Source organism: Procambarus clarkii, chromosome 84 (assembly GCF_040958095.1).
Source record: "Procambarus clarkii isolate CNS0578487 chromosome 84, FALCON_Pclarkii_2.0, whole genome shotgun sequence".
Taxonomy (NCBI): Eukaryota; Metazoa; Arthropoda; class Malacostraca; order Decapoda; family Cambaridae; genus Procambarus; species Procambarus clarkii.
In genome coordinates, this window is record NC_091233.1 from 23573156 (window position 1) to 23597553 (window position 24398).

The 24398-nt window shown below is 43.3% G+C and overlaps 1 protein-coding gene across 1 annotated transcript in view; it reads right to left on the reverse strand.

Moving 5' to 3' along the window:
• NaCP60E (Na channel protein 60E) overlaps positions 1-24398 on the reverse strand; it is a 595756-nt gene that overhangs the window by 514489 nt on the left and 56869 nt on the right. The window contains exon 11 of the mRNA XM_069316634.1: positions 2396-2672. Coding sequence (XP_069172735.1) covers positions 2396-2672 — 277 coding nt within the window. The remainder of the gene's footprint in view (positions 1-2395; positions 2673-24398) is intronic.

The following is a 24398-nucleotide window of genomic DNA, read 5'->3' on the forward strand; positions in this document are numbered from 1 at the left end:
CAGTACGGTGTGCAGGATATGGACACTGATTGAATTAAAGCAGAGAAATTTCTGGGGGGAGAAAAACCTATGAACGGTGCTTTGCGGCACGCGCCGTGCTCGCAACAAGTGGGGGGAGGTCATGACCTCTGTTTACCTCTAGTCGCCGCTCGGTTCACAAGCATACCAGTTGACACTAGCTCTTCACATGTCAGTTGCTTAATTTAGGAACTATACTTGTGGTCGGTCCCGAGCTCATTGTTGATGTCACGATGGACATAAAATATTGTAACTAGTTCATCAAGACTAGCTAAATTAATTTTGAGGTCCAGTCCCTGAGCCCATCATGTGCCTCTGTAAACCTTTCCACTTCCGCCCACAGGATTGGTATGGAGTGAACATATCCACAAGGGCCGTGATGAAGATTCGAACCTGCGTCCGGGAGCATCCCAGACGCTGCCTTAAACGACTGAGCTACGACATGGTCCTAGCTACGACATGGTCCAAAGACCATGTCGACCAACTTGAAACCCCCAAGACGCAGGTTCGAATCCTCGTCACGGCCCTTGTGGCTTTGTTCATTTGATACATCACGCTATTGTGATTTCTGTGTGTCGGTATGGAATGCATAATAAATGAACTAAACTAAACTAACAATGATGTTCACTCATCAATGATGTTGGCGAGAGTAAATGGACATTGCTTGCAATGAAGTTGCAAGCGATGAAGTTTCTATGGGAAGGAAACACGAATATAATTTTGAGTCGACGTGCGCGCGCATAGTTGGGGCGTACTTAAGCGCTCGCCCAGAGGCCACTCCTACACACCACTTGGTCCGGGAGACATCTCCCGTCACGCAGGGTGCAGTCGCACCTCCACAGATCTCCAGTATCAGCTCTTGATACTGGTAATGGCTCAAAAGGGCCACCACTTACGAGCTATTCATGCCCGTGCCACCTTTTAGGTGGCTTCATCTTCATCAATCAATTCAATCTGTTTAAATCACGGAAGACATCTTCCGTCACGCAGGGTGCAGTCGCACCTCCACAGATCTCCAGTATCATCTATTGATACTGGTGATGGCTCAAAAGGGCCACCACTTACGAGCTATTCATGCCCGTGCCACCTTTTGGGTGGCTTCATCTTCATAACACATTCACAAGGGAGACATCTCCCGCCATGCAGGGTGCATTCGCACCTCCACAGATCTCCAGTATCATCTACTGATACTGGTAATGGCTCAAAAGGGCCACCACTTACGGGCTATTCATGCCCGTGCCACCTTTTGGGTGGCTTAATCTTCATCATCATCATCGGCCACTCCTGCAGAAGTTACGACCTCTCCGTAGGGTACAGTCGCACCTCCACAGATCTCCAGTATCAGCTATTGATACTGGTTAATGGCTCCAATGGGCCACTATTTACCGGCTATTCATGCCCGTGCCACCTTGTAGGTGGCTTAATCTTCATCAATCAGTCGGCCGCTCCTGTGCCAGGTAAGTCTACTACGGGCTCACCATAGCCCGTGCTACTTGGAACTGTTGTTCCCAGTAGCTGAATCTTAAACAACATAACAACAAACTTCTGCCTCAGTCTAGTAGTCTCCTGCCTTAGTCTGCCATGGGTACAGCCTTGAATGCGGCAGGAATTTCAAAATATTCCAGAGATGCCATGATAAATAATAAAATAAAATACATAGTAAAACAACGAAATCTCCACTAATTTAAGCCAAACACGTCACGCCATAAAAACTGTATACTGCAAGAAATTACACTATGCGAGGCTGTAATGTATATTAATTAAGGACTGGTAAACCATGTTTGATTAGGGTAAAGCTAAATAGATAAAATGTTCTTTGTACAGACCAGTACTCAACTTTGCCTTGAAATTGGATACATTGATATTATATTATCTTATTATAATTATATATTCTTGTTTTTGTTTAATTATTTTAACTTTTGAAAAATCTTTCATAAACACAAAAATTTTGTTTGCTACTGTAGCCTCACCATTATTACCTCGCTTAGATCATAATGTTTGCTACTGTAGCCTCACCATTATTACCTCGCTTAGATCATAATGTTTGCTACTGTAGCCTCACCATTATTACCTCGCTTAGATCATAATGTTTGCTACTGTAGCCTCACCATTATTACCTCGCTTAGATCATAATGTTCTAGGGAATTATATCAATGTTTAATTATATAACACTAATTACTTGAAGGATAAATACGGCCTACTGATACATTAACTTAAATTCTTTGATCAATCAAGTGTAAATGTGTTTTTTAATGCGAGTCCAAATCAAGAACAAATCTTGTGCCATTCCTCTACCAACACAAATTTGTATATTTATCATAGTGCTACTTTTTATGTTTCAATGGTAGAAATTTGGTCAATGACACCAGATGCTCACCTACAATTGTCATCCGCTTGTATCCTTTCATCTGTGGGTCAGTTCCTACATCTTCCTCTTCACACCTGGCATGCATCTCTGGCTCACTGAAGGCCTGCTTCACTCCTCGGTCTGGCATTACATCCTCAAGCGATTTCTTATTTGCATCCTCCCTTTCAATTTCTTCCTGTTCTTTTTCTCTTTCTTCTTTTTCCTTTTCTTCTTTTTCTTTTTCTTCTTTTTCTCTTTCTTCTTCTTCTTTCTTTTTCTTCTTCTTCTTACTTCGAAATAAAGCATCCTGATAAAAAATAAAAATTTAGAGTTGATTGTAATGAAATGTCGGTGGCTGGTGGGCCTTCAGTAGCTTCCAAATGCTACACTCTGACATTACTCAAGCCCTGGGAGAGACACCAGGCCTCAAGCAAGGACATGAACACCTACTGGGGGCCAGGACCAGAATATGACCTCTCTGTAGAGGCTAAGAGCTTCCCAAAGAACAGAGATCACCGCAGAACCGAGAGAAAAAAATTACCAAAGATATACAGTGCTCCAAAACAAGCAACTAGTTGGAAACATTTATAACACTGGCTCTAGCAACATAAGAAATCATTACCATGGCTAAATCATTGCCTAGTTATACTTGTTCGCCACTAGATAGGACCCCCAAACAAGCTGGAGCATCCAGCTAGCCAGTCAGTGCATTCATAAGCACCCAGATCAATGGCTTTCAAAACTCACAGAAGAGGGGTAATGAGCGAGGTTGACGCAGGAACCTACACGCGACCATTTCTGCATCAGACACAACAGGGGAACTCCCAGAGAAGCCCACAAAACTTCAAACCCAGACAAGGATGGGACATTGAAACGAAAGACTGTGTTAGATTCTACAACAGGGAAGGGAGTAAGGAAACCATGTGTACCAACCCCGAGCACCCAGTCAGGCAGCAGAGGCAAGACAAGGAGGCGGGGAAAATACCTGACACTCGTACATAAAACTAGTTCCTGTACAGCCTCCTGATAATACAACAGGGGCTCAAACTATAAAGCACTCGAGCCAGAAACCGGCCACACAAGACAAGAGTGGCTGTCACATCAGAAGCTGCCCCCTGCAAGGTCCCACGCTTCTATCCTTTGTATGGATGCTCATTGACTATCATGCAACGAAACCTCATGGAAAGTTATTAATGTTCAAGATTTAATGACCAGCATTGATAATAACAGCGGTGTTTTGGCTAATGTTAGCGGTGTACCTAGTGTTATCGGGTGACACTTTGCTTCGTCAGGTGCCGATTGTCTGAGGCTAGGCTGTGCATGGACAGCCAGTTCTGAGTTTATCATACCCACCAGAACTATTTAATGGTTCTTCATTGTGCATAAACATGTCGATAGTTATATATAATGTGTATATACTGTAGCGTGATAACAACATAAAACCAGCGTTGAATGTAATGAAACGCCAATTTCAGGGTAAAGCCCCGGAGGCTCCCTAAAGCTATCATGCACTGATCAGTGCCATGCTACTAGGTGCCATCAGTCGCGGAGTTCTCTTGGCCTACCAGGGATTACGAGCCAGAACCTGGCCCCCTCAGAGAGGTGAAGGGTGCGATGGCCTATGAACACTTTAAATGTAAAGGTAACTGCCACCACTAAATGTAAATAAATGTAAATAACTGCCACCACTAGAGAAGCAACCAGAAAGTTAGGCAAAACAAAACAGACTACTGCATGGTTAAAACCTAAGACCGCGGCCTCAAAAATTGCCCAAAGAACTCCCCCAACAATGAAAACAAATCACCAAAATTTCATAAAACGAGCGTGAGCTAGTTTGCCCCACCTTTCCCCTCGTTTGGAGGGGCGGGCCCCACCACTGTCACTTCTACGATGATGAAACACGTCGACGCCCTGGAGAAGGGGAGGGTGTCAGGGAGCTTCCGGGGCTCACCCAGAAATTGCCGTTTCATTACATTCAACATTGGTTTTCTGGTGGGGAGCCCCCTAGGCTCCCTGAAGTTAACTACCCACGGAGGACAATACAGGGCACTTACCAGGAAAAAGGCAGCACCGCAGGTATCAACTCGAGGATGAAACAGTCTGCCGTGACAGACGACCGAAGGCAACACAAGGCCGCTGAGGACCTGGGACGTTCAGAAGATACCTGGCTGTCAAGACCCTGTTCGACCATCAAACCCCCGCGCCTGAATATCAGCCCAAAATATATTAGCAAACACTGCCATCAGAGCGGCATACTTACAGACTTAAAATACAACAAATACAAATATTTATTCAGGTAAAGTACAAGCATACAAGGTAAGATACAAAAGTTGATGGATTTATAGATAGAGCTAGTACATACAATGCCTAAAGCCACTATTACGCAAAGCGTTTCGGGCAGAAACTTCATGGGCCAGAGGGTAGATCGCAGGCTGGCTAGACTTAATTACACTGCGAACGACCTGAGAAATACGAGCCCTGGAGCAGAGAACCAAGGAAACTGAATCAACCCAAAACGATTCCACCGAAGAAGAACCGGTAGCATGAAGGTAGCAGCGGAAAGCCGCCACCAGATGAAGCGCATGATGCACTCCCCAGCCGAACCATCGAAGCAGCCACAACCAAAGGACCCCTCTTGAAGCCTGCCGACTCATTTTCGCCACAAAATAAGGAGCCGGTTACAACCTAACAAAGAGGCCACCAGGGCCAAAGGAACAAACCCCCCTGGAGCCTTACATGAGTATGAAGCTCACTAACCTGACAACTGGAGGCCAAAGACAGCAAAAACACTGCCATCATAAAACAATCCCGGACCAAAGGGGTCACCATAAAATGAAGAAAAAGAAGTGAGAAAAAGAAAATGACAAAAAAGAAGAACCCCCCCAAGCACAAAAAGGGCAAAGTAATAACTGAAAAGCAAAACTGAGAACGAAAAAAGTTCAAGACCAAACCGCGGAGAACGATCAAGCAGGGAGGAACGTCGGCGCGTCTATGTGTTAATTGAATACCTGGTCATGCAAACCCTAATGCGCCCCACCACCCAAAAATATCCCCAACCCAAGGGAAGACAGTCACAGACTACCGGCTTACCTGAAGGATGAGGAGGTCACTTACCCCTCAAATGAGGAGGTCTGCCCGAAACGCATTGCGTAATAGTGGCTTTAGGCATTGTATGTACTAGCTCTATCTATATATCGATCCATTAATGTAACATCACTTGTATGTATGTACCTTTCCTGAATAAACATATTTATTTATTTTTTTATTTACCTAAAGGGAATGCGGCCCGAACATCCCAGGGAAGACAGCCGTGACCGCGCAAGGGTAGAGCTTAAAGAGCGCACAGGGAAGATAACCATAAGCTCATGCGGCTCCAAGTACACTAAACTCCTGGATCACGCAGCACAAATACGTATAAAAAACAGCCTCAAACAGGGTTGCCAGAATCTGAATAGCCAAAGCCACGAATGTAAACAGCTGGTAACGCAATTGGGCCCCTCATAACCCAAGCAAGCAGACTACAGAGCCAAAGAAGCAACCTTGCCTCACAAGCAAAACACAACTTAGCTGATGAAAGGAGACTGCAGCCAGAGTGACTGGTGGTTTGTTTTCCGTTGGGGGGCGTTCTTTTGGCAATTTTCGAGACTGCGGTCTTAGAATTTAACCATGCAGTAGTGTGTTTTGTTTCGCCTGACTTTCTGGGTGCTTCCCTGGTGGTGGTAATTATGATTAACTTTAAAAGCAAAGTGTTCAATGGCCATCGCTCCCTGTACCTCCCTGAAGGGGCCATGTTCTAGCTTGTGGTTCCCGGTAGGCCAATAGAACACCTCGACTGATGGCACCTTGCAGTATGGCACTGATCAGTGTATAATAGCTTCAGGGAGTCAATGGGGCTTCCCCCAAAATATTACTATATGCTTTATTGTTCTAATATTGTATTAGTTGCACGAACACACACACGCACAGATCTATTTAGTTTTTTATCATAGAGCCACAGAGATACTACAGGAGAGAGGTGGTTGGGTTGACTGTGTCTATCTGGACCTAAAAAAAAAAGGGTTTTCATAGAGTCCCACACAAGAGGCTGTTCTGGAAACAGGAACCTGCTGGAGAGGTGACAGGGAGACTTCTGACATGGATGAAAAATTGTTTGACACACAGATGAGGGCAGTAATCAGAGACAATGTATCTGACTGGAAGAGTGTTACTAGCGGAGTACCACAGGGTTCAGTTCTTGCACCAGTAATGTTCATCATCTACATGAACCATCTACCAGAAGGAATGCAGAATTTTATGAACATGTTTGCGAATGATGCTAAGATACTGGGGAAGATAAAAGGCACAGACGATTGTAATGCCCTTCAAATTGATCTAGATAAAATAAGTGCTTGGAGCATCAAGTGGCAAATGGAATTCAATGAGAATAAATGTCATGTTATGGAATGTGGAATCGGAGAAAATAGACCACATTCTGGTACTAGTCTCTGGTAGACATTCACGAATAAATAGAAGCTAGCATTATACTGAAGGTTTGACAATGTATAGATGAGGGGCGATATTGAGGAGACCCTCCTAGAAAAGTCCTTAAAATCTATGAAAACATCACTAAAGAGCACTGAAACACCCCTGTTACCATACAACATAATATCAGATCTTAACACTGAAAAATGAGCTACTGATTATTAGGATACCTGGCACATGTCTGCATCACTCCTAAATGCTAGGCTCCACACATCCATGAGGATGTTTACTTGCGAATCTGGGAATATTTTGCCACAAATAAGAATGGCAGTGTTTCTAAGAGTGTTTACTAATGGAATGGAAACAAAGGGAGGTTTAATATAGAATATAAAATACATTTCTATTCTGGTGAAACTATTACAAATTGATAATATATCTCACCATCTGGACTATGGCACAAGATTGTCCAGTGACTCTGACGTGCAACAAAACTTTGATAATCTTTTTGTTTAAATATTTATGTAGGTATTGCATGTACAGCATCCATTCCAATGTTATTTTGTAGAATGTCTCTCCTTTCACTCAATACTATAAAGTCATATACCTAAAGTAACTAAAATATTGTCCACCTAAAATATCAATTAGGTGTTGACAGACCGGCAACTGGCAACTCTATTCTAACATCTGTAAATGCAAATATTTTAAATAAGATAGAAAATATTGAGTGATGTGAGGTTTGAGATATATAATTATGATTGAACTTCCACGTACAGACACTACAAGTAACATAGAGCAAGTTGCGGTCCTCAGCCACTAAAGCTACTTTTATATTGAAACATTTTGGAAATACAGTACCTATAGCATGAATTTAAAGAAAAATTAATAAAATATTATCACTAGCATGTCTGGAGATGCAATATCTAAAGAGATACTAAAAGATATACTAATGACCGACGTTTCAGTCATGTCATAGAAATCACAATATCATTAGTCGGTCAAGAATAATTACGACTAATACAATTTTTTTTAATTACTCACGTTTTGTTAAAATATCTTTAAACATGTTACCATATTCATTCATATTTTATAATGAAAATAATATTATAATCTGTACTGAAAAGAATGTGTGTACAATGAACATAAGAGGAAGAGACATGTAGGGACAGGTGTTTCACATACTACATGTAGGGGCAGGTGTTACACATACTACATGTAGGGACAGGTGTTACACATACTACATGTAGGGACAGGTGTTACACATACTACATGTAGGGACAGGTGTTACACATACTACATGTAAGGACAGGTGTTTCACATACTACATGTAGGGGCAGGTGTTACACATACTACATGTAGGGACAGGTGTTTCACATACTACATGTAGGGGCAGGTGTTACACATACTACATGTAGGGGCAGGTGTTACACATACTACATGTAGGGACAGGTGTTACACATACTACATGTAGGGACAGGTGTTACACATACTACATGTAGGGGCAGGTGTTTCACATACTACATGTAGGGACAGGTGTTACACATACTACATGTAGGGACAGGTGTTACACATACTACATGTAGGGACAGGTGTTACACATACTACATGTAGGGGCAGGTGTTACACATACTACATGTAGGGACAGGTGTTACACATACTACATGTAGGGACAGGTGTTACACATACTACATGTAGGGACAGGTGTTACACATACTACATGTAGGGACAGGTGTTACACATACTACATGTAGGGGCAGGTGTTACACATACTACATGTAGGGGCAGGTGTTACACATACTACATGTAGGGACAGGTGTTACACATACTACATGTAGGGACAGGTGTTACACAAACTACATGTAGGGGCAGGTGTTACACATACTACATGTAGGGACAGGTGTTACACATACTACATGTAGGGACAGGTGTTACACATACTACATGTAGGGACAGGTGTTACACATACTACATGTAGGGACAGGTGTTACACATACTACATGTAGGGACAGGTGTTACACATACTACATGTAGGGGCAGGTGTTACACATATTACATGTAGGGACAGGTGTTACACATACTACATGTAGGGACAGGTGTTACACATACTACATGTAGGGACAGGTGTTACACATACTACATGTAGGGACAGGTGTTACACATACTACATGTAGGGACAGGTGTTACACATACTAATGAAGTCCTCTCTTGAGATCCCTGGGACACTAATTAATTACCAGGTGACTTGCTAAAACCACATTACTATAGATGAATACTTAAATATCATTAAAGTCATTTTACTTAAGGTTTAGGTATATAATACAGTACTCTATATAAATCCCTAAAATCAAATAATTATGACTAGAAATTGTCTATTTGCTGTACTTAAGATTGACCAATAGCCAAGCGTGTCTGAATCCCTCATGAACTAATCACCTTAAAAAACTGAGTTGACAGACTGTTCAGACGTGATATGTTAAAAATTATTAACATATTCATATATTTTTAATAATTTTATTTATTGATAAAAATATACTTCTTCAAAAGGTCAGAGGTAACACAAACAAGGAGCAACGGTTTCAAGCCCAACAAGCCATAGTGTAGGACAGAGAACAGGAGATGAGTTTTCACCCATAGGGTTATAAACCTATGGAACAGCCTACCCACTGAAGCCGTAAATGCCAAAACACAGCTGAATGTTAAAATCCAGCTTAAAAAATCAGCAGGACAAATAAGGGACCCTTTGACAAGCTTAATTTAGAACCTGTACTTGAGGTCGATCTCGAACCTATTGTTGATGTGACGACTTATATTGAATTTTGTAACTAGCTCATCAAGATTGTAACTTGCTTAGCTAAATGAATTGTGGGGTTCAGTCTCTGAGCCCATTATGTGCCTCTGTAACCCTTTCCACTACCGCCCACAAGATGGGTATGAGGTGCATAATAAATGAACTAAACTAAACTAACTAACTTTGACAAGCTGCTGGCTTCCTTTCCTCGTTGATGTCAATAGTGTGTTAGCTGCCCTCAGGTAAATGTTTTTCTGGGTGTATTAGTAACTTTGGGCATTGTATCTACTAACTTTAACTCCAACTTTATGTTTGTAACTCACTTTGTATGTCTGTACTTTTACCTGAATAAACATTTGATTTAATTTGATAAATTGAGGTAAATACAGAGGATCCGAATACAGTGATTACTTAGTTGGTAAAGTGTTTGTATTTTTACAAAGTCACTAACTATTCACAGTGTTTCGAGCATACCTTAATTCAAATTTAAATTCAAAATTCAAATGTTTATTCAGGTAAAGTGCATACATACAAGGGGTGATACAAATATTGATGAATTTATAGATAGAGTTAGTACATACAATACTTAAGATTTAGTTAAGATTAATGTGTGTATTAATTTTGCAGGATTTAGTGTTGTATAATACACTTCAGGTGACAGTTTTCTTTTCTCAACAATAGCTGAAGAATGGCACTGATGACTATAGATCAATAAATGAGTTCAGTACAGCATGACTCCTAATAATTTCAGACCCCCAAATAACAAAATCCTCAAAATATCCAGACATTAAGTATGTTTCTTTATAGCCTATGATCTCACTAAGAGATTTGCTGATGTAGATCTAGCCTATCATATATACCGAGTCATCACAACCGTTGGTCCTACCTTGTTTAGTTAAAAGATCAATTGTATTGTATTCCTGAAGTCACTATATGATTCTGTAATGGACAAAAGTCACTTCATACTCATGATATGAAGTGATGTTAAGTGATGATATGACGTTGGCTTCATATCATACTCATGATATGAAGCCAACGATGTTTAAAACCTACCTAACCTTTTCTAATCTAATAAACGCGAACTTTACAAGTGACTATATATAAAGTTTAACAATTAGAAAATGAGCTTCGTCGAAAATCCAATGTAGGAATTGACCATACCCAACTGTAACCTATTAGCGGCATAGTTTTTTTTTTTTTTTTTTTTGAGATATATACAAGAGTTGTTACATTCTTGTAGAGCCACTAGTACGCGTAGCGTTTCGGGCAAGTCCTTAATCCTATGGTCCCTGGAATACGATCCCCTGCCGCGAAGAATCGTTTAAATCGAATCGTTAGTGAAAAATGTACACAAAAATGTTCAATAAAACCTTTTTTCTAATTGTTAAAATTGTATATATCATTAGGTTAGGATGTTAGCTTAGGTTAGATTATCCTTACCAATCAGTGATTATATATTAGTGTCTATAGGGGAGTGAAAACTAGCTTTACACACAGAGATCACACTAACGTGATGCATCAAATGAACAACTTCAACTCTTTTTACCCTGTCGTAGCTCAGTCGATTAAGGCAGTGTCTGGGATGCTCCCGGACGCAGGTTCGAATCCTCGTCACGGCCCTTATGGATTTGTTCATTGAAAACTAGCTCCTTATGCTCTGCCTCCAGGCCTGTTCGTACCTAAAGTACTCTTTCAACAGCAACGTTTTCATCATTTTCTTTAAGTTGTGAAAGGAATTGGATTCAACCACCTCTTCCTTCAATGCATTCCACTTCCCGACAATCCTTACAGAGAGATAGAGAACTTCCTTACATTTCTAAGACTTAGTTGTATGCCCAGCTTCCATCACTATCCCAGCTCCTTATAATTTAAATAGGCTTCAACTCTCAACTCGTGTAATTAATCCAGTTGCAATTCTCTGAACTTTAAGTTTCTTTTTGGTGCTTCACAAGGCGAGGGTTCCATGCCAGTGCTGTGTGCTCAAGAAACTCTCTCTCATAGGTAGTGAGTATAGATGTGAAAGTCTCTTTGTTTAGATTCTTAAATGATGTTCTATTGTTAGTTAACTTCTCATATTCTGCTGATGTTACCCTGTTTACATGCACTTTTGTTGTTGGAATTACGTCTACGCCAAGGTGGTCTTTTTCTTTTATTGATTAAATAAATAATTATCAAATGAAGGCACCAAGTAGGAAATATTAATTGTTTCTTGTAATTGCCTTCATCCCTTTATAGTGTAGTTAAATATAGGTCACCTATTTCTCTTACCCATTTTCATTACTTTACACTTATTTGGATTGAATTCCAGCAGACATTTATCAGTCCACTCCTAAAGTTTGCCAGGGTCTTACCTGGATTCTTATCTTGTCTTCAAGTTTGTTAAGCATATTTTTTCCCTCTCCGAGACCATGTTATAAAATTTACTCCCCAAACTTTCTATAATATTTCTCCTGGCGAGTTTATTCAGCATCTTACATGGGAAGCATGTTAATGACAACAGCGTATAGTTTAGTGCTCATGCGTGTCCTCTTTCTTCAACATCGGAGCTACATTTGTCTTTTCCCAGGTTTCCGGGAGTGCTTCTCTGTGTAATCGGACAGTCTACACAGTAATCGGACTGTGTAATCGGACAGTCTACACAGTAATCGGACTGTGTAATCGGACCTCTGAGTCTCTCGGACATCAGAGGCCCGAGACTGTTCAACACGCTTCCACTACACATAAGGGACATAACTGGCCGACCCCTCACAGTGTTCAAGAGAGAACTATCAACATCAGAGGCCCGAGACTGTTCAACACGCTTCCACTACACATAAGGAGCATAACTGGCCGACCCCTCACAGTGTTCAAGAGAGAACTATCAACATCAGAGGCCCGAGACTGTTCAACACGCTTCCACTACACATAAGGGACATAACTGGCCGACCCCTCACAGTGTTCAAGAGAGAACTATCAACATCAGAGGCCCGAGACTGTTCAACACGCTTCCACTTCACATAAGGGACATAACTGGCCGACCCCTCACAGTGTTCAAGAGAGAACTATCAACATCAGAGGCCCGAGACTGTTCAACACGCTTCCACTACACATAAGGGACATAACTGGCCGACCCCTCACAGTGTTCAAGAGAGAACTATCAACATCAGAGGCCCGAGACTGTTCAACACGCTTCCACTACACATAAGAGACATAACTGGCCGACCCCTCACAGTGTTCAAGAGAGAACTATCAACATCAGAGGCCCGAGACTGTTCAACACGCTTCCACTACACATAAGGGGCATAACTGGCCGACCCCTCACAGTGTTCAAGAGAGAACTATCAACATCAGAGGCCCGAGACTGTTCAACACGCTTCCACTACACATAAGGGACATAACTGGCCGACCCCTCACAGTGTTCAAGAGAGAACTATCAACATCAGAGGCCCGAGACTGTTCAACACGCTTCCACTACACATAAGAGACATAACTGGCCGACCCCTCACAGTGTTCAAGAGAGAACTATCAACATCAGAGGCCCGAGACTGTTCAACACGCTTCCACTACACATAAGGGGCATAACTGGCCGACCCCTCACAGTGTTCAAGAGAGAACTATCAACATCAGAGGCCCGAGACTGTTCAACACGCTTCCACTACACATAAGGGACATAACTGGCCGACCCCTCACAGTGTTCAAGAGAGAACTATCAACATCAGAGGCCCGAGACTGTTCAACACGCTTCCACTACACATAAGAGACATAACTGGCCGACCCCTCACAGTGTTCAAGAGAGAACTATCAACATCAGAGGCCCGAGACTGTTCAACACGCTTCCACTACACATAAGGGACATAACTGACCGACCCCTCACAGTGTTCAAGAGAGAACTATCAACATCAGAGGCCCGAGACTGTTCAACACGCTTCCACTACACATAAGGAGCATAACTGGCCGACCCCTCACAGTGTTCAAGAGAGAACTGGATAAGCACCTCCAAAGGATACCTGATCAACCAGGCTGTGACTCATACGTCAGGCTGCGAGCAGCCGCGTCCAACAGCCTGGTTGATCAATCCGGCAACCAGGAGGCCTGGTCGACGACCGGGCCGCGGGGACGCTAAGCCCCGGAAACACCTCAAGGTAACCTCAAGGTCAAGGTAAGGTAATGCTGAGCCCTATAGTAACACAAGATCCCTGCAGCTTCCTTTATTAACCATAATTGGGGTTTGGGTTAGATTTTGGGATGGCTTGGGTGTTGGGATAGATTGCAGTTTGAGATGGGTTTTGGGTTGGGTTGGGCATGGTTGAGTAGGTTTTGAACTGTTGGCAAACCGTCTTATGTACACTGTGACTTGAATCCAACCTGTCAATGCACTGCCACCCGCAGCTAACTAACTCAGCTCCTCGATTGAGCCCGCATTCAGAGCGCCGTGCTCTATGACTCTCACCCTGCATCCGAGCTCTATACCCCCGGCCTCACTCAGCTCTCTGCTCTGCTCCAAGCTTCATCCCAACTACTGTAATACAACTTTCTACTCAACTTTCTGTAATAATTTGTAATTGTATTTGTGCTGCTTTTTCAACAATGTTCCCCCCTCTTTTACCTCTATTTTTATTTGTACTCAACACATTTTATTCTTTTTACCCATTAGTTTTAAGCTTTAGTCATTAGTGTTTTTTCCTGCCCGAAACGCTTTGCGTAATAGTGGCTTTAGGCATTGTATGTACTAGCTCTATCTATAAAGCCAACAAACTTTGTAAAATCTCTTTATGTATGTACCTTTACCTAAATAAAAATTATTATTATTATTATTATTATTACTACGACACTTTACTACACTGCCATCAAATTGACTGCTGTAACCAAGACTATACTAAATATATATAAAAAACTGAACTGTGTCTAAGCAACCCAAATACATACGCGCAAATATACGTTACAAGTAAGTAATTATCCCAAAAAGGCACCAAGCCAGGGAGGCTATGTAGCACCGTCAAAAGGGCGGGATATTCAAAAGGCGCTAAATATCACTAACGGTGCCAATACGAAAACAAAAGTGTATAGGGCGAACAACATCAAAGGCATCTGATTCACCAAGGATACTAGAGGGACAGGTGACCGTGAGGGATGTTGGGAAGCAATACGCACGCACATCCTGGAAGTCAGGACATTCAACTAGGATGTGCATGAGCGTAAGAGGGACAATGCAATTCGGACAATAAGGAGCCGCCCTGGAAACACAATCTGAAACTGTCTCTATTTTCCGCTTGTTACAACTTGAAAAAGTTGTTACATCTTGGCTTAACGTGTTTATGACGTATTAGAACGTTGTTACAACTTGTTATATTGGTTGTTATATCTGGTTAGAAGGTGTTAAAACTTGTTCGAACGTTGTACCAACGTCGTAGTTTCGGTGTGTGTTTGGCGGGCGGGCAGCGCTCCATTGTCTGGGAGTTAAGCGTGTATGTCCAATACGTAACCTCGCCAGAGCAGTTTCCCACTACGAGTACAGTGGTAGGAGGAAGGCCACGGGGACACACTACCCTTAAGTGCACGCAGCTTGTTACCAGTAACAGAAAACCAACGACCCTGCCAACGGGCAGGGATTGAGGAATGAATAATTGGGCAGAAATCAGAATAAGGAATACCTTTACAGGAGATGGGACAGGCGTGGATAGCTTCCTTAGCGGCAGTGTCCGCACGCTTTTTTAACAACACACCAATATTTTTTTTTTTTTTTTTTTTTTTGATATATACAAGAGTTGTTACATTCTTGTACAGCCACTAGTACGCGTAGCGTTTCGGGCAAGTCCTTAATCCTATGGTCCCTGGAATACGATCCCCTGCCGCGAAGAATCGTTGTTACAACCAAGTACACATTTTACTGTTGCGTTAAACAGAGGCTACAGTTAAGGAATTGCGCCCAGTAAATCCTCCCCGGCCAGGATACGAACCCATGACATAGCGCTCGCGGAACGCCAGGCGAGTGTCTTACCACTACACCACGGAGACTACAATATGGCTGGGAACCCAGCAAACCTCGACTGTCTTAAATCTGCTAGAAATAAGAAACGGCCAAAATTGAATTTCTACGACCACAGGATGGACAGGATTAAAAGACTCCAGAGCCATGAAGGCACTACGAGAGTCAACTACAACAACAAAGGAAGAATTGTGAGAGGTGTGAGAAGGCCCACCTTCGTATTGCGGAAAAGAGGCAGAGAGAGAGTGGTACCAGGCCACATTGGAAAGAATGACGAGAAAGGAAGTTCTGGAGGAAGAGAGGAAGATTACCATGAAGACCAAAAGTATGGAGGTGGGACAGAATCTGGTATCGCCAGGTGGTGTCATACGCCTTTTCCAGGTCAAAAAGGACGGCAACAACGGAGGTCTTCACAGCAAAGGCAGTACGAATATAGACCTCCAAGTTCACCAGGACATCAGTCGTGCTGCGACACTTGCGAAAGCCTAATTTTAGAAGGGGGAGAGGAGGTGATAGCGTTCTAAGAACCACATCAGACGGACATTGACCATGTGCTCAAAGAGTTCGCAGACTCAACTCGCGAGAGCAATGGGACAGAAGTCTTTAGAGGATGACCCTAGAGAGCCAGGCTTCCGAATAGGAAGAACAATCGCGTCAAGCCAGTCCTCAGGGACTGACGACGACTCCCAGACATGGTTATAAAAAATCAGTAAAAACTGAAACGTGCACGGAGGGAGATGGCGAAGCATCTCATAATGAATATCATCTGAACCCGCTGGCATAGAACCACAGAGGGCCAGGGCAGACAGGAGTTCTGAGAGAGAGAAAGGATTGTTATAGGGAAGCTGAAGAGAAGTGCAAAAATCTAAGGGAGATGATTCAAGAAGCGTCTTGAAAGGAAAGGAAAGGAGAAAGATGAGAGCCTGAGCTAACAGTCGAAAACTGAGAACCCAGTTCGGTCGCGACCGACACTGGATCTGCCACAATAGAACCACGGAGGTGAAGAACTGGCGAGACATCTGAAACAAACGTACCTGCTATCTTGCGGATTTTCTTCCAGATTATGCAGAGGAGTGTCAGACATAATGGTGGAAATGTAAGATCTCCAACCTTTACGTTTAGCTGTATGGATGGGTCTACAAGCCACCGCACTTGCCCAACAAAACAAACGGGCGTCCTACAGCGATGGTGTTTCTTCCAGGCTGCACGCTTACAGCGGACAGCCCGAGCACAGTCTGCGTTCCACCAGGGAACGCATTTTCGCACGGCCCTGGGGGTAGAGCGAGCAACAGAGCAGAGGGCAGCATAAAAAAAGTGTCATGAAAGAGGAGGAGGGCTCGGAGGAGAGGCAGAGGTCAGAAAGAGTAGCAACCAAAGTGAAGAGGTTCCAGTCAGCCCTGGCAAACTGCTACCTAGGGAAGGAAGGGGAGGGCGAAAAGAGAAGATGATAAGGATGGGGAAATGGTCACTGTTATGTAGGTCATCAAGAACCTGCCATGTGAAGTCCAAATAAAGAGAAGACGAGCAGAGAGAAAGATCAAGACAAGAAAGGGTGCGAGTGTGGGAGTCAACATGAGTTGGCTCATCAAAATTCAGAAAAGGCAGAGAAGAAGAGAGGACAAAAGGTTCAAGAAGGCGGCTCCGGGTGTTTGTCAGAACATCACCCCAGAGGGTATGACGACATTTAAAATTACCCAAAAGGAGCACAGGCTCTGGTAAGGAGTCCAACAGGTGTTCAAGATCAGGAAGAGAAAGTGGGACATTCGGTGGGGAGATAAATAGAACAGATTCTATACCATTTATACACAAAGATATGGGCTGCAGAAGACTGAATGAGCGACTGAAAAAGTAAGGGGGACGAAGGGAATATGAAGATGGATCAAGAGAGCAGTAGAGGTATGGACCCCAGCAAGAGCTGGAGGCAAAGAGAGAAAGGAATAACCAAGAAAGTAACCAGGACGAGCACCAAGCATCGGGTCCTGGAGACAAACATAAAGCAGGAAACTGAGCAATCAGAAGTTGGAGTTCATGGAAGTTGGCATAAAAACCACGAATATTCCATTGAAGAACAGACATAGACAAAAATAGAAAGAACAGAAACAGAGATAATAAGGGAGAAACAAAGGCAAAATAGAACACAGTAGACTTAGGGAGCACAAGATCAGGATCAGTGAAATCAAGGTGACGGGGCAGAAGCAAAGCTAGCAAAGAAGTGAATGAACAGAGTCCGGAGCAGGAGGAGGCAACAGAGAGGAGCGGTCAAGGGAAACAGGGGGGCAGGAAGGACAGAAACAAGTGAGGGCACCGGAGCAAGGGCAGCGTCTAAGAGAGGATCATGGACCAAGGAAATCTCCAGAGGAGGGACAGGTGACCTCACCTTTGAAAAGGAAGGAGAACCAGGGATAGTGTCGGAGTCGGAACCTTCGAAGCCGTCTTACTCGCCGAGGAGGGAGAAGGAAAGGAGCCAGGCTTACACTTCTGACTAAGAGAGACAGGCGTACCATCAGCAATATACTGGGCGACCGCCTCAACAATTTTTACATAAGAAGGAGTACGTGAATGGGCAACATGACAAACGCTGGGAGGAGGATGGACAATAGCCTGAACAGACAGCGAGGAGGACCAAGAGACTGAGGGGAGGGCCAAGAAGAAGAGGGGCGAGAAGGGAAAGGAAGGAGAGCACAGAAGACAAGGAAGACCGGGAAGGAAGTAAGGAAATACCAGACGAGAAACCAGGAGGAGGAGGAGGAGGAGGACCCTCTGGCCCAGAACGCAAAGGAGCAGACGGAGCAGATGAGGTGGTGGTGGAGGTGTCAGGATCCAAGGCCTCGAAACGGTTGCGAAACTGAGAAAGTGTGAGAGGGCGAGAAGAAGAGGGAACACAACACACGAGCATAAGACATGCCAGAGAAAGAGGGAAGATGGCGAACCTGGCGCCTAGCCTCATGAAAAGACAAATGATCATGATGCTTCATATTGAGGATGGCTTCCTCAAATTAACAGTCTCCGTGGTGTAGTGGTAAGACACTCGCCTGGCGTTCCGCGAGCGCTATGTCATGGGTTCGTATCCTGGCCGGGGAGGATTTACTGGGCGCAATTCCTTAACTGTAGCCTCTGTTTAACGCAACAGTAAAATGTGTACTTGGATGAAAAAACGATTCTTCGCGGCAGGGGATCGTATTCCAGGGACCATAGGATTAAGGACTTGCCCGAAACGCTACGCGTACTAGTGGCTGTACAAGAATGTAACAACTCTTGTATATATCTCAAAAAAAAAAAAAAATTTGAAATGCCCACATGCGCGGGAAAAGGCAGGGTCCAGCAATTGTAGGGTCCATGGGGAGGGTCCCATCCTCCCGGGAGGATGGGAGCCGGTCGGCCGAGCGGACAGCACGCTGGACTTGTGATCCTGTGGTCCTGGGTTCGATCCCAGGCGCCGGCGAGAAACAATGGGCAGAGTTTCTTTCACCCTATGCCCCTGTTACCTAGCAGTAAAATAGGTACCTGGGTGTTAGTCAGCTGTCACGGGCTGCTTCCTGGGGGTGGAGGCCTGGTCGAGGACCGGGCCGCGGGGACACTAAAGCCCCGAAATTATCTCAAGATAACCTATAACCATCATCGCAATTGACGCAGAGAGTTTGGGAAGTTTGTTAATAAATTGAATTACTAATAAATTTAGAATTATTAATAATAAATTATTAATAAATTTTAAAGCGCCCGACTTTTAGGCTTCTGTGGAAGCCTCGGGAGCCTCGTGGGGTGTAGTAGCACTCCAGGTTGTAATTATTTTGACCATGTCGTGGTACAGTTGACTAAGATGCGTATATCTTGACCTTATCTTGAGACGATTTCGGGGCTTAGCGTCCTAGCGGCCCGGTCCTCGACCAGGGCCTCCTTTTTGTTACCCCCCCCCCAGGAAGCTGTCCCGTAGCAGCTGTCTAATTCCCAGGTACCTTTTTACTGCTAGGTGAACAGGCGTATCAGGGTGAAAGAAACTCTACCTATTTGTTTCCGCCTCCACCGGGGATCGAACCAGGAACCGCAGGACTACAAAACCGAAGCGCTGTCCACTCAGCTGTCAGGCCCCCAACACTGGGAACACTTAGCACATAGGTTCGAACCTTCAACACGGCTCCTACGGATTTTCTCAGTGATGCCGTCACGTTAGTGTGATTACTCTGTGTATTAAATTTAATTATAAATTATATACATTTGAATGTATAATAAGAGTAATTAACAAAGGTAAAAGTTTTACCCCTGGAAAATAACTTGTGATAACATTAATGTTGTAAGTTAACAACTGCACTGTAATTTGTCGAATTAAAGTTTAGCACTGTGAGATTAACCTTGTATTTTAAACTTGGTAAGTGTAACAAGGGTAAATTTAATAATGTGTAACGTTTAGAGAGCAAGTCTAACAATGGCGAATTAAATTGATGAAAGTGCTAAGTAGTCAGGTAGAATTTCCTTCACAAGGTCGTCGGATGCCGAGGACAGGAAGGCTGGAACAGCGATTTGCGTTGCTGTTCGAACTCCGAGGACCTCAAGTCTTACGGGAAGAGAGGCTTGTTTCCGCTGTAGGTCATCAAGAGAGAGATTGATGGCTTTTTCTAGCACTGATTTCAGTAACCGGTCATATTCATCTAGTTTTTGGCTACTGTAGGATGGTGAACACCTCAGAAAGTAAGTTAACCTGGGGAGGGACAGACATCTGGTGATGAGGTAAAGTGTGCCATAAGCATCGATATCCTCAATCCTCCCATCCATCCTCTTAAGGTCGGCGATTTTCTTATCAAGGACCTCATCGATGGCTTTCAACCCCAGGGGAGCTCCTAGGAGTGTACTGTCTTCAGGTTTAGTTTTATGGATATTTGGCAGAAGACCCTCTATTCTCTCTACGATGCCCTGGTTGGAACATATTATTTCACATTTAGAAGGGTTCAGGGTGAGGCCTAAAACTGCACCTTGCTCCTGGATTTTTCTGATGTCCTCCAGGAGGGAGTCTTGGGAACCAGCTAGGGTACCATCATCCAAGAACCAGATGTTAAGCTCGCTGGACAGGACCTCTGTGACTTGTTTGATGACTAAGCAGAAAAGGAGAGGAGCAAGGGGGTCACCCTGTTGGACGCCTTCTCGCGAGTCAATTTCATGTTCGCCAAAAAGTAGCTTTAGATCCATACTGTAGCATGAATGTACAATAGGGTAGAGGGAAGGGAAATGACTATGAACCGCACGGAGTACAGCATCCCTCCGCACCAAATTGAAGGCATTTTTATAATCCAGCTTGATCAGGGCCTTTTCGTCTGTGATGTTAGCAACGAAAGCTCGAGCTGCGTGAGTTGCTACCTCTCACACTTGTGGAATGCCGAACCCGAGCTGTTTTGGCTTTAGCATGTTGGCCGCCGCCTCGCTAACTGTTCTTGCAGCAGCCTTTGCGGCGAGACGCCGGAGGGAATTGCCCACAGCTATTGGCCTGATCCCTCCATCCATTTTCTTTAGAGCACAGAGAGATGCTCCAAAAAAAAAATTGTGTCCTCGCCTGTGATGACTTTTTGCGCCTATAGTGTTTCCTTCTTCTATTTTCTTGGTGACTGTTGCTCTGATTTTTGATGTCTGGGATACGCCACTGTTGCTCTTGCTGCCGTGGGTGTTTCTCGCGCCAGTGGGAAGGTGCACCTGGTTGTCCTTCCTGGGAAAATAATTTATAGCCTTGATGACTGAGGCAGCTATGGTTTTGTCTCTCCTTGTAGACAAACATGTGTCGCTGGCTAGCCATATGTAGCCAAACAGTAGGAGGTGGTGGCATTCTTGGGTCGTTCCCGGATAGTCGTTAACTTTTCTCACTGTTAGAACACGTACGAAATGGAACTAGCGAGTCTAAATGGATTCAAAGAACAGTCATCAATATTAAAATGATGGGACTGCACGATGTATATACAGATGAAAGAGTACAGCACTTCCTTCCACCCTGGCAGATAGTACCTTTTGACATCCTGACCCCTCCATACCCCACCAAGAAACTAATCACAAACAACCCTCATGCTCAGCTTGCTGCTAAATTAAGCACCATAGAACACATTCATAATATACAAGCTGAAAACAACATAGCACAGACCATATACACTGACGGATCACTCAATACAGCTACAGGGAGGGCAGGAAGTGCTGTTATTACTCATCAGCCCGATGGCAGCACAACTCAAAGGAATATCCGAATTAGTAACTGGGCGTCCACACTGCAAGCCGAGTTGGTAGCAATACTTGTAGCACTCGAAATTATTGACAACACTGAAGTAGACAGCTTAATTATTTCCAACTCCCTTTCCTCACTACGAGCAATAAACAGTTTGCAATCAAGTAATAACGTACTTGTCTTGGAAGCTAGACGTAGATATATAAGAATACTTAGCAAGAGGGTAAATATAAAAATGTTATGGATTTCTTCTCACATTGGCCAGCAGGAACATAGCAAAGTTGACGCCCTTGCTAAGGCTGCAGTAAATAAAGACAGTATTGAACGGAATCTTGAGTTATCAAATAGGTCCCTTAAAAGTGTCATTAGACGAGAACTCCTGGATGGATTTGAAGAAAGTAGAATTGTGCAAACTGGAACTAGCAGGTCCATTGTTCATCACAATGAAATGTGTAAAGTAAAAATGTGTATGGGGCAAGTAAAAAAGTCAGTAGACTAACAGATGTTGTCACAGCTCGTATAAGACTTGGCTACAAGTATCTCTGGCAGTTCGGCTTGTATAGGAATCTAGATGAAGTAAAGTGTAAAGTGTGTGGACAAAGACAGGGACACACACTCGATCACAATATCTTGGATTGTAGTAAAATTGAGCCATTTAGAGATAAATCTAAGCCAACCCGTTCTCGCAAATTCGTAAAGTCAATATTGACTTATTAACTACGTGCATAGGTGATATACTAAACATAATAGATACCCTTAAAAAGATTCATAGAAAACACCGTCCTTACCTAACCTACTTAGTATCTTAAGATAAGCATCTTATTGCTTCGTAATTACAATTATTACTTAACCTATACCTATTATAGGTTAGGTAATAATTGTAATTACGAAGCAATAAGATGCTTATCTTAACATACTAAGAAGGTTAGGTAAGGTCGGTGTTTTCTATGAATCTTTTTAAGGGGATCTATTACGTTAAGTATGTCACCTATGCACAGATTTAATAAGTCAATATTGACTTATTAAATTTGCGAGAACGGGTTGTCTAAGCTCACTCTGTATGATATGGCAACCTATCTTATTACCATAGATAAATTACCTGAAATCCTTGCACTGTACCCACATTTCGCTTCCAGTAGATGAACGACATATGAGATTCAGAAACAAGTAGTGTATTGTGAGGACTAATAATAAACAGAAGCTCCCCTATGACTCTGTAATATCCCCATTGGTCAAACTATTATGTATTAGCGATAAGACCTACCATTAATGTATGATGACTTACTGTAAATATGTAGCTCTTGTAATAGCACTTTCTCTGTAACTAGCTGACATTGTAACTATAAGGTGTGAAGGATAGATGAAATTGGTTATGTAATAATCTAAGATGAGATCTGATAAAGACCTTTTGTGCCCTCTGTAATGCTTTTGCGCTACCGCTCACAGGATGAGTATGGGGTGCACAGTGAACTACCGCTCACAGGATGAGTATGGGGTGCACAGTGAACTACCGCTCACAGGATGAGTAAGGGGTGCACAGTGAACACCACTCACAGGATGAGTATGGGGTGCACAGTGAACTACCACTCACAGGATGAGTAAGGGATGCACAGTGAACTACCGCTCACAGGATGAGTAAGGGGTGCACAGTGAACTACCGCTCACAGGATGAGTAAGGGGTGCACAGTGAACTACCGCTCACAGGATGAGTAAGGGGTGCACAGTGAACTACCACTCACAGGATGAGTAAGGGGTGCACAATGAACTACCGCTCACAGGATGAGTATGGGGTGCACAATGAACTACCGCTCACAGGATGAGTATGGGGTGCACAATAAACAATCAAATTTCTCAGGAGGGAGGGGAGGGGGGGTTGGCTGCTTTGGGGATGTGCTGTAAGGTTCTGGTCGATGTCGCTTTCATAGCTTCTAATATATATATATATATATATATATATATATATATATATATATATATATATATATATATATATATATATATATATATATATATAATATATATATATATATATATAATATATATATATATATATTGCAACACCGGGCGACAAAAATCATTGCAGAACTAAGTCAACTCTCGTACCAGGAAGGGTTGAGGGCCACAGGGCTAACAACACTACACACCAGTCATGTCAGGGCGCATCTCATCGAAACTTAAAATACTGAACAAAATGTAAGATGTTGATCCGGACAATTTCTTCAAAAGGACAGATGTAACGTAAACAAGGAGCAACGGTTTCAAGCTCCACAAGCCTGGGTTCGAGCCTGGCCCCCAGGCCGAGCTCGGGGAGTAGAACTCTCGAAACTCTCTCCAGGTAAGCCACAATGTGGGACTGAAAACAGGAGATGCATTTTCACCCACAGGGTAATACATCCATGGAACCGCCTACCCGCTGAAGCGCTGTAGATGACAAAACTGTTAAACGTTAAAATTGAACGGGAAAAAATCCTCAGGGCAAATTAGAGGACGTTTGAAAAGCCGCCGGCTGCCTGTCCTCGTCGAGGCCAATAGTGCTAGTAGCCCTCTGAGAATTCAGGCAAATAAATAAATAAATATATTATATACACCCGGGTTCGAACCCAGGTTTACGCAAACACTTACGAACCTG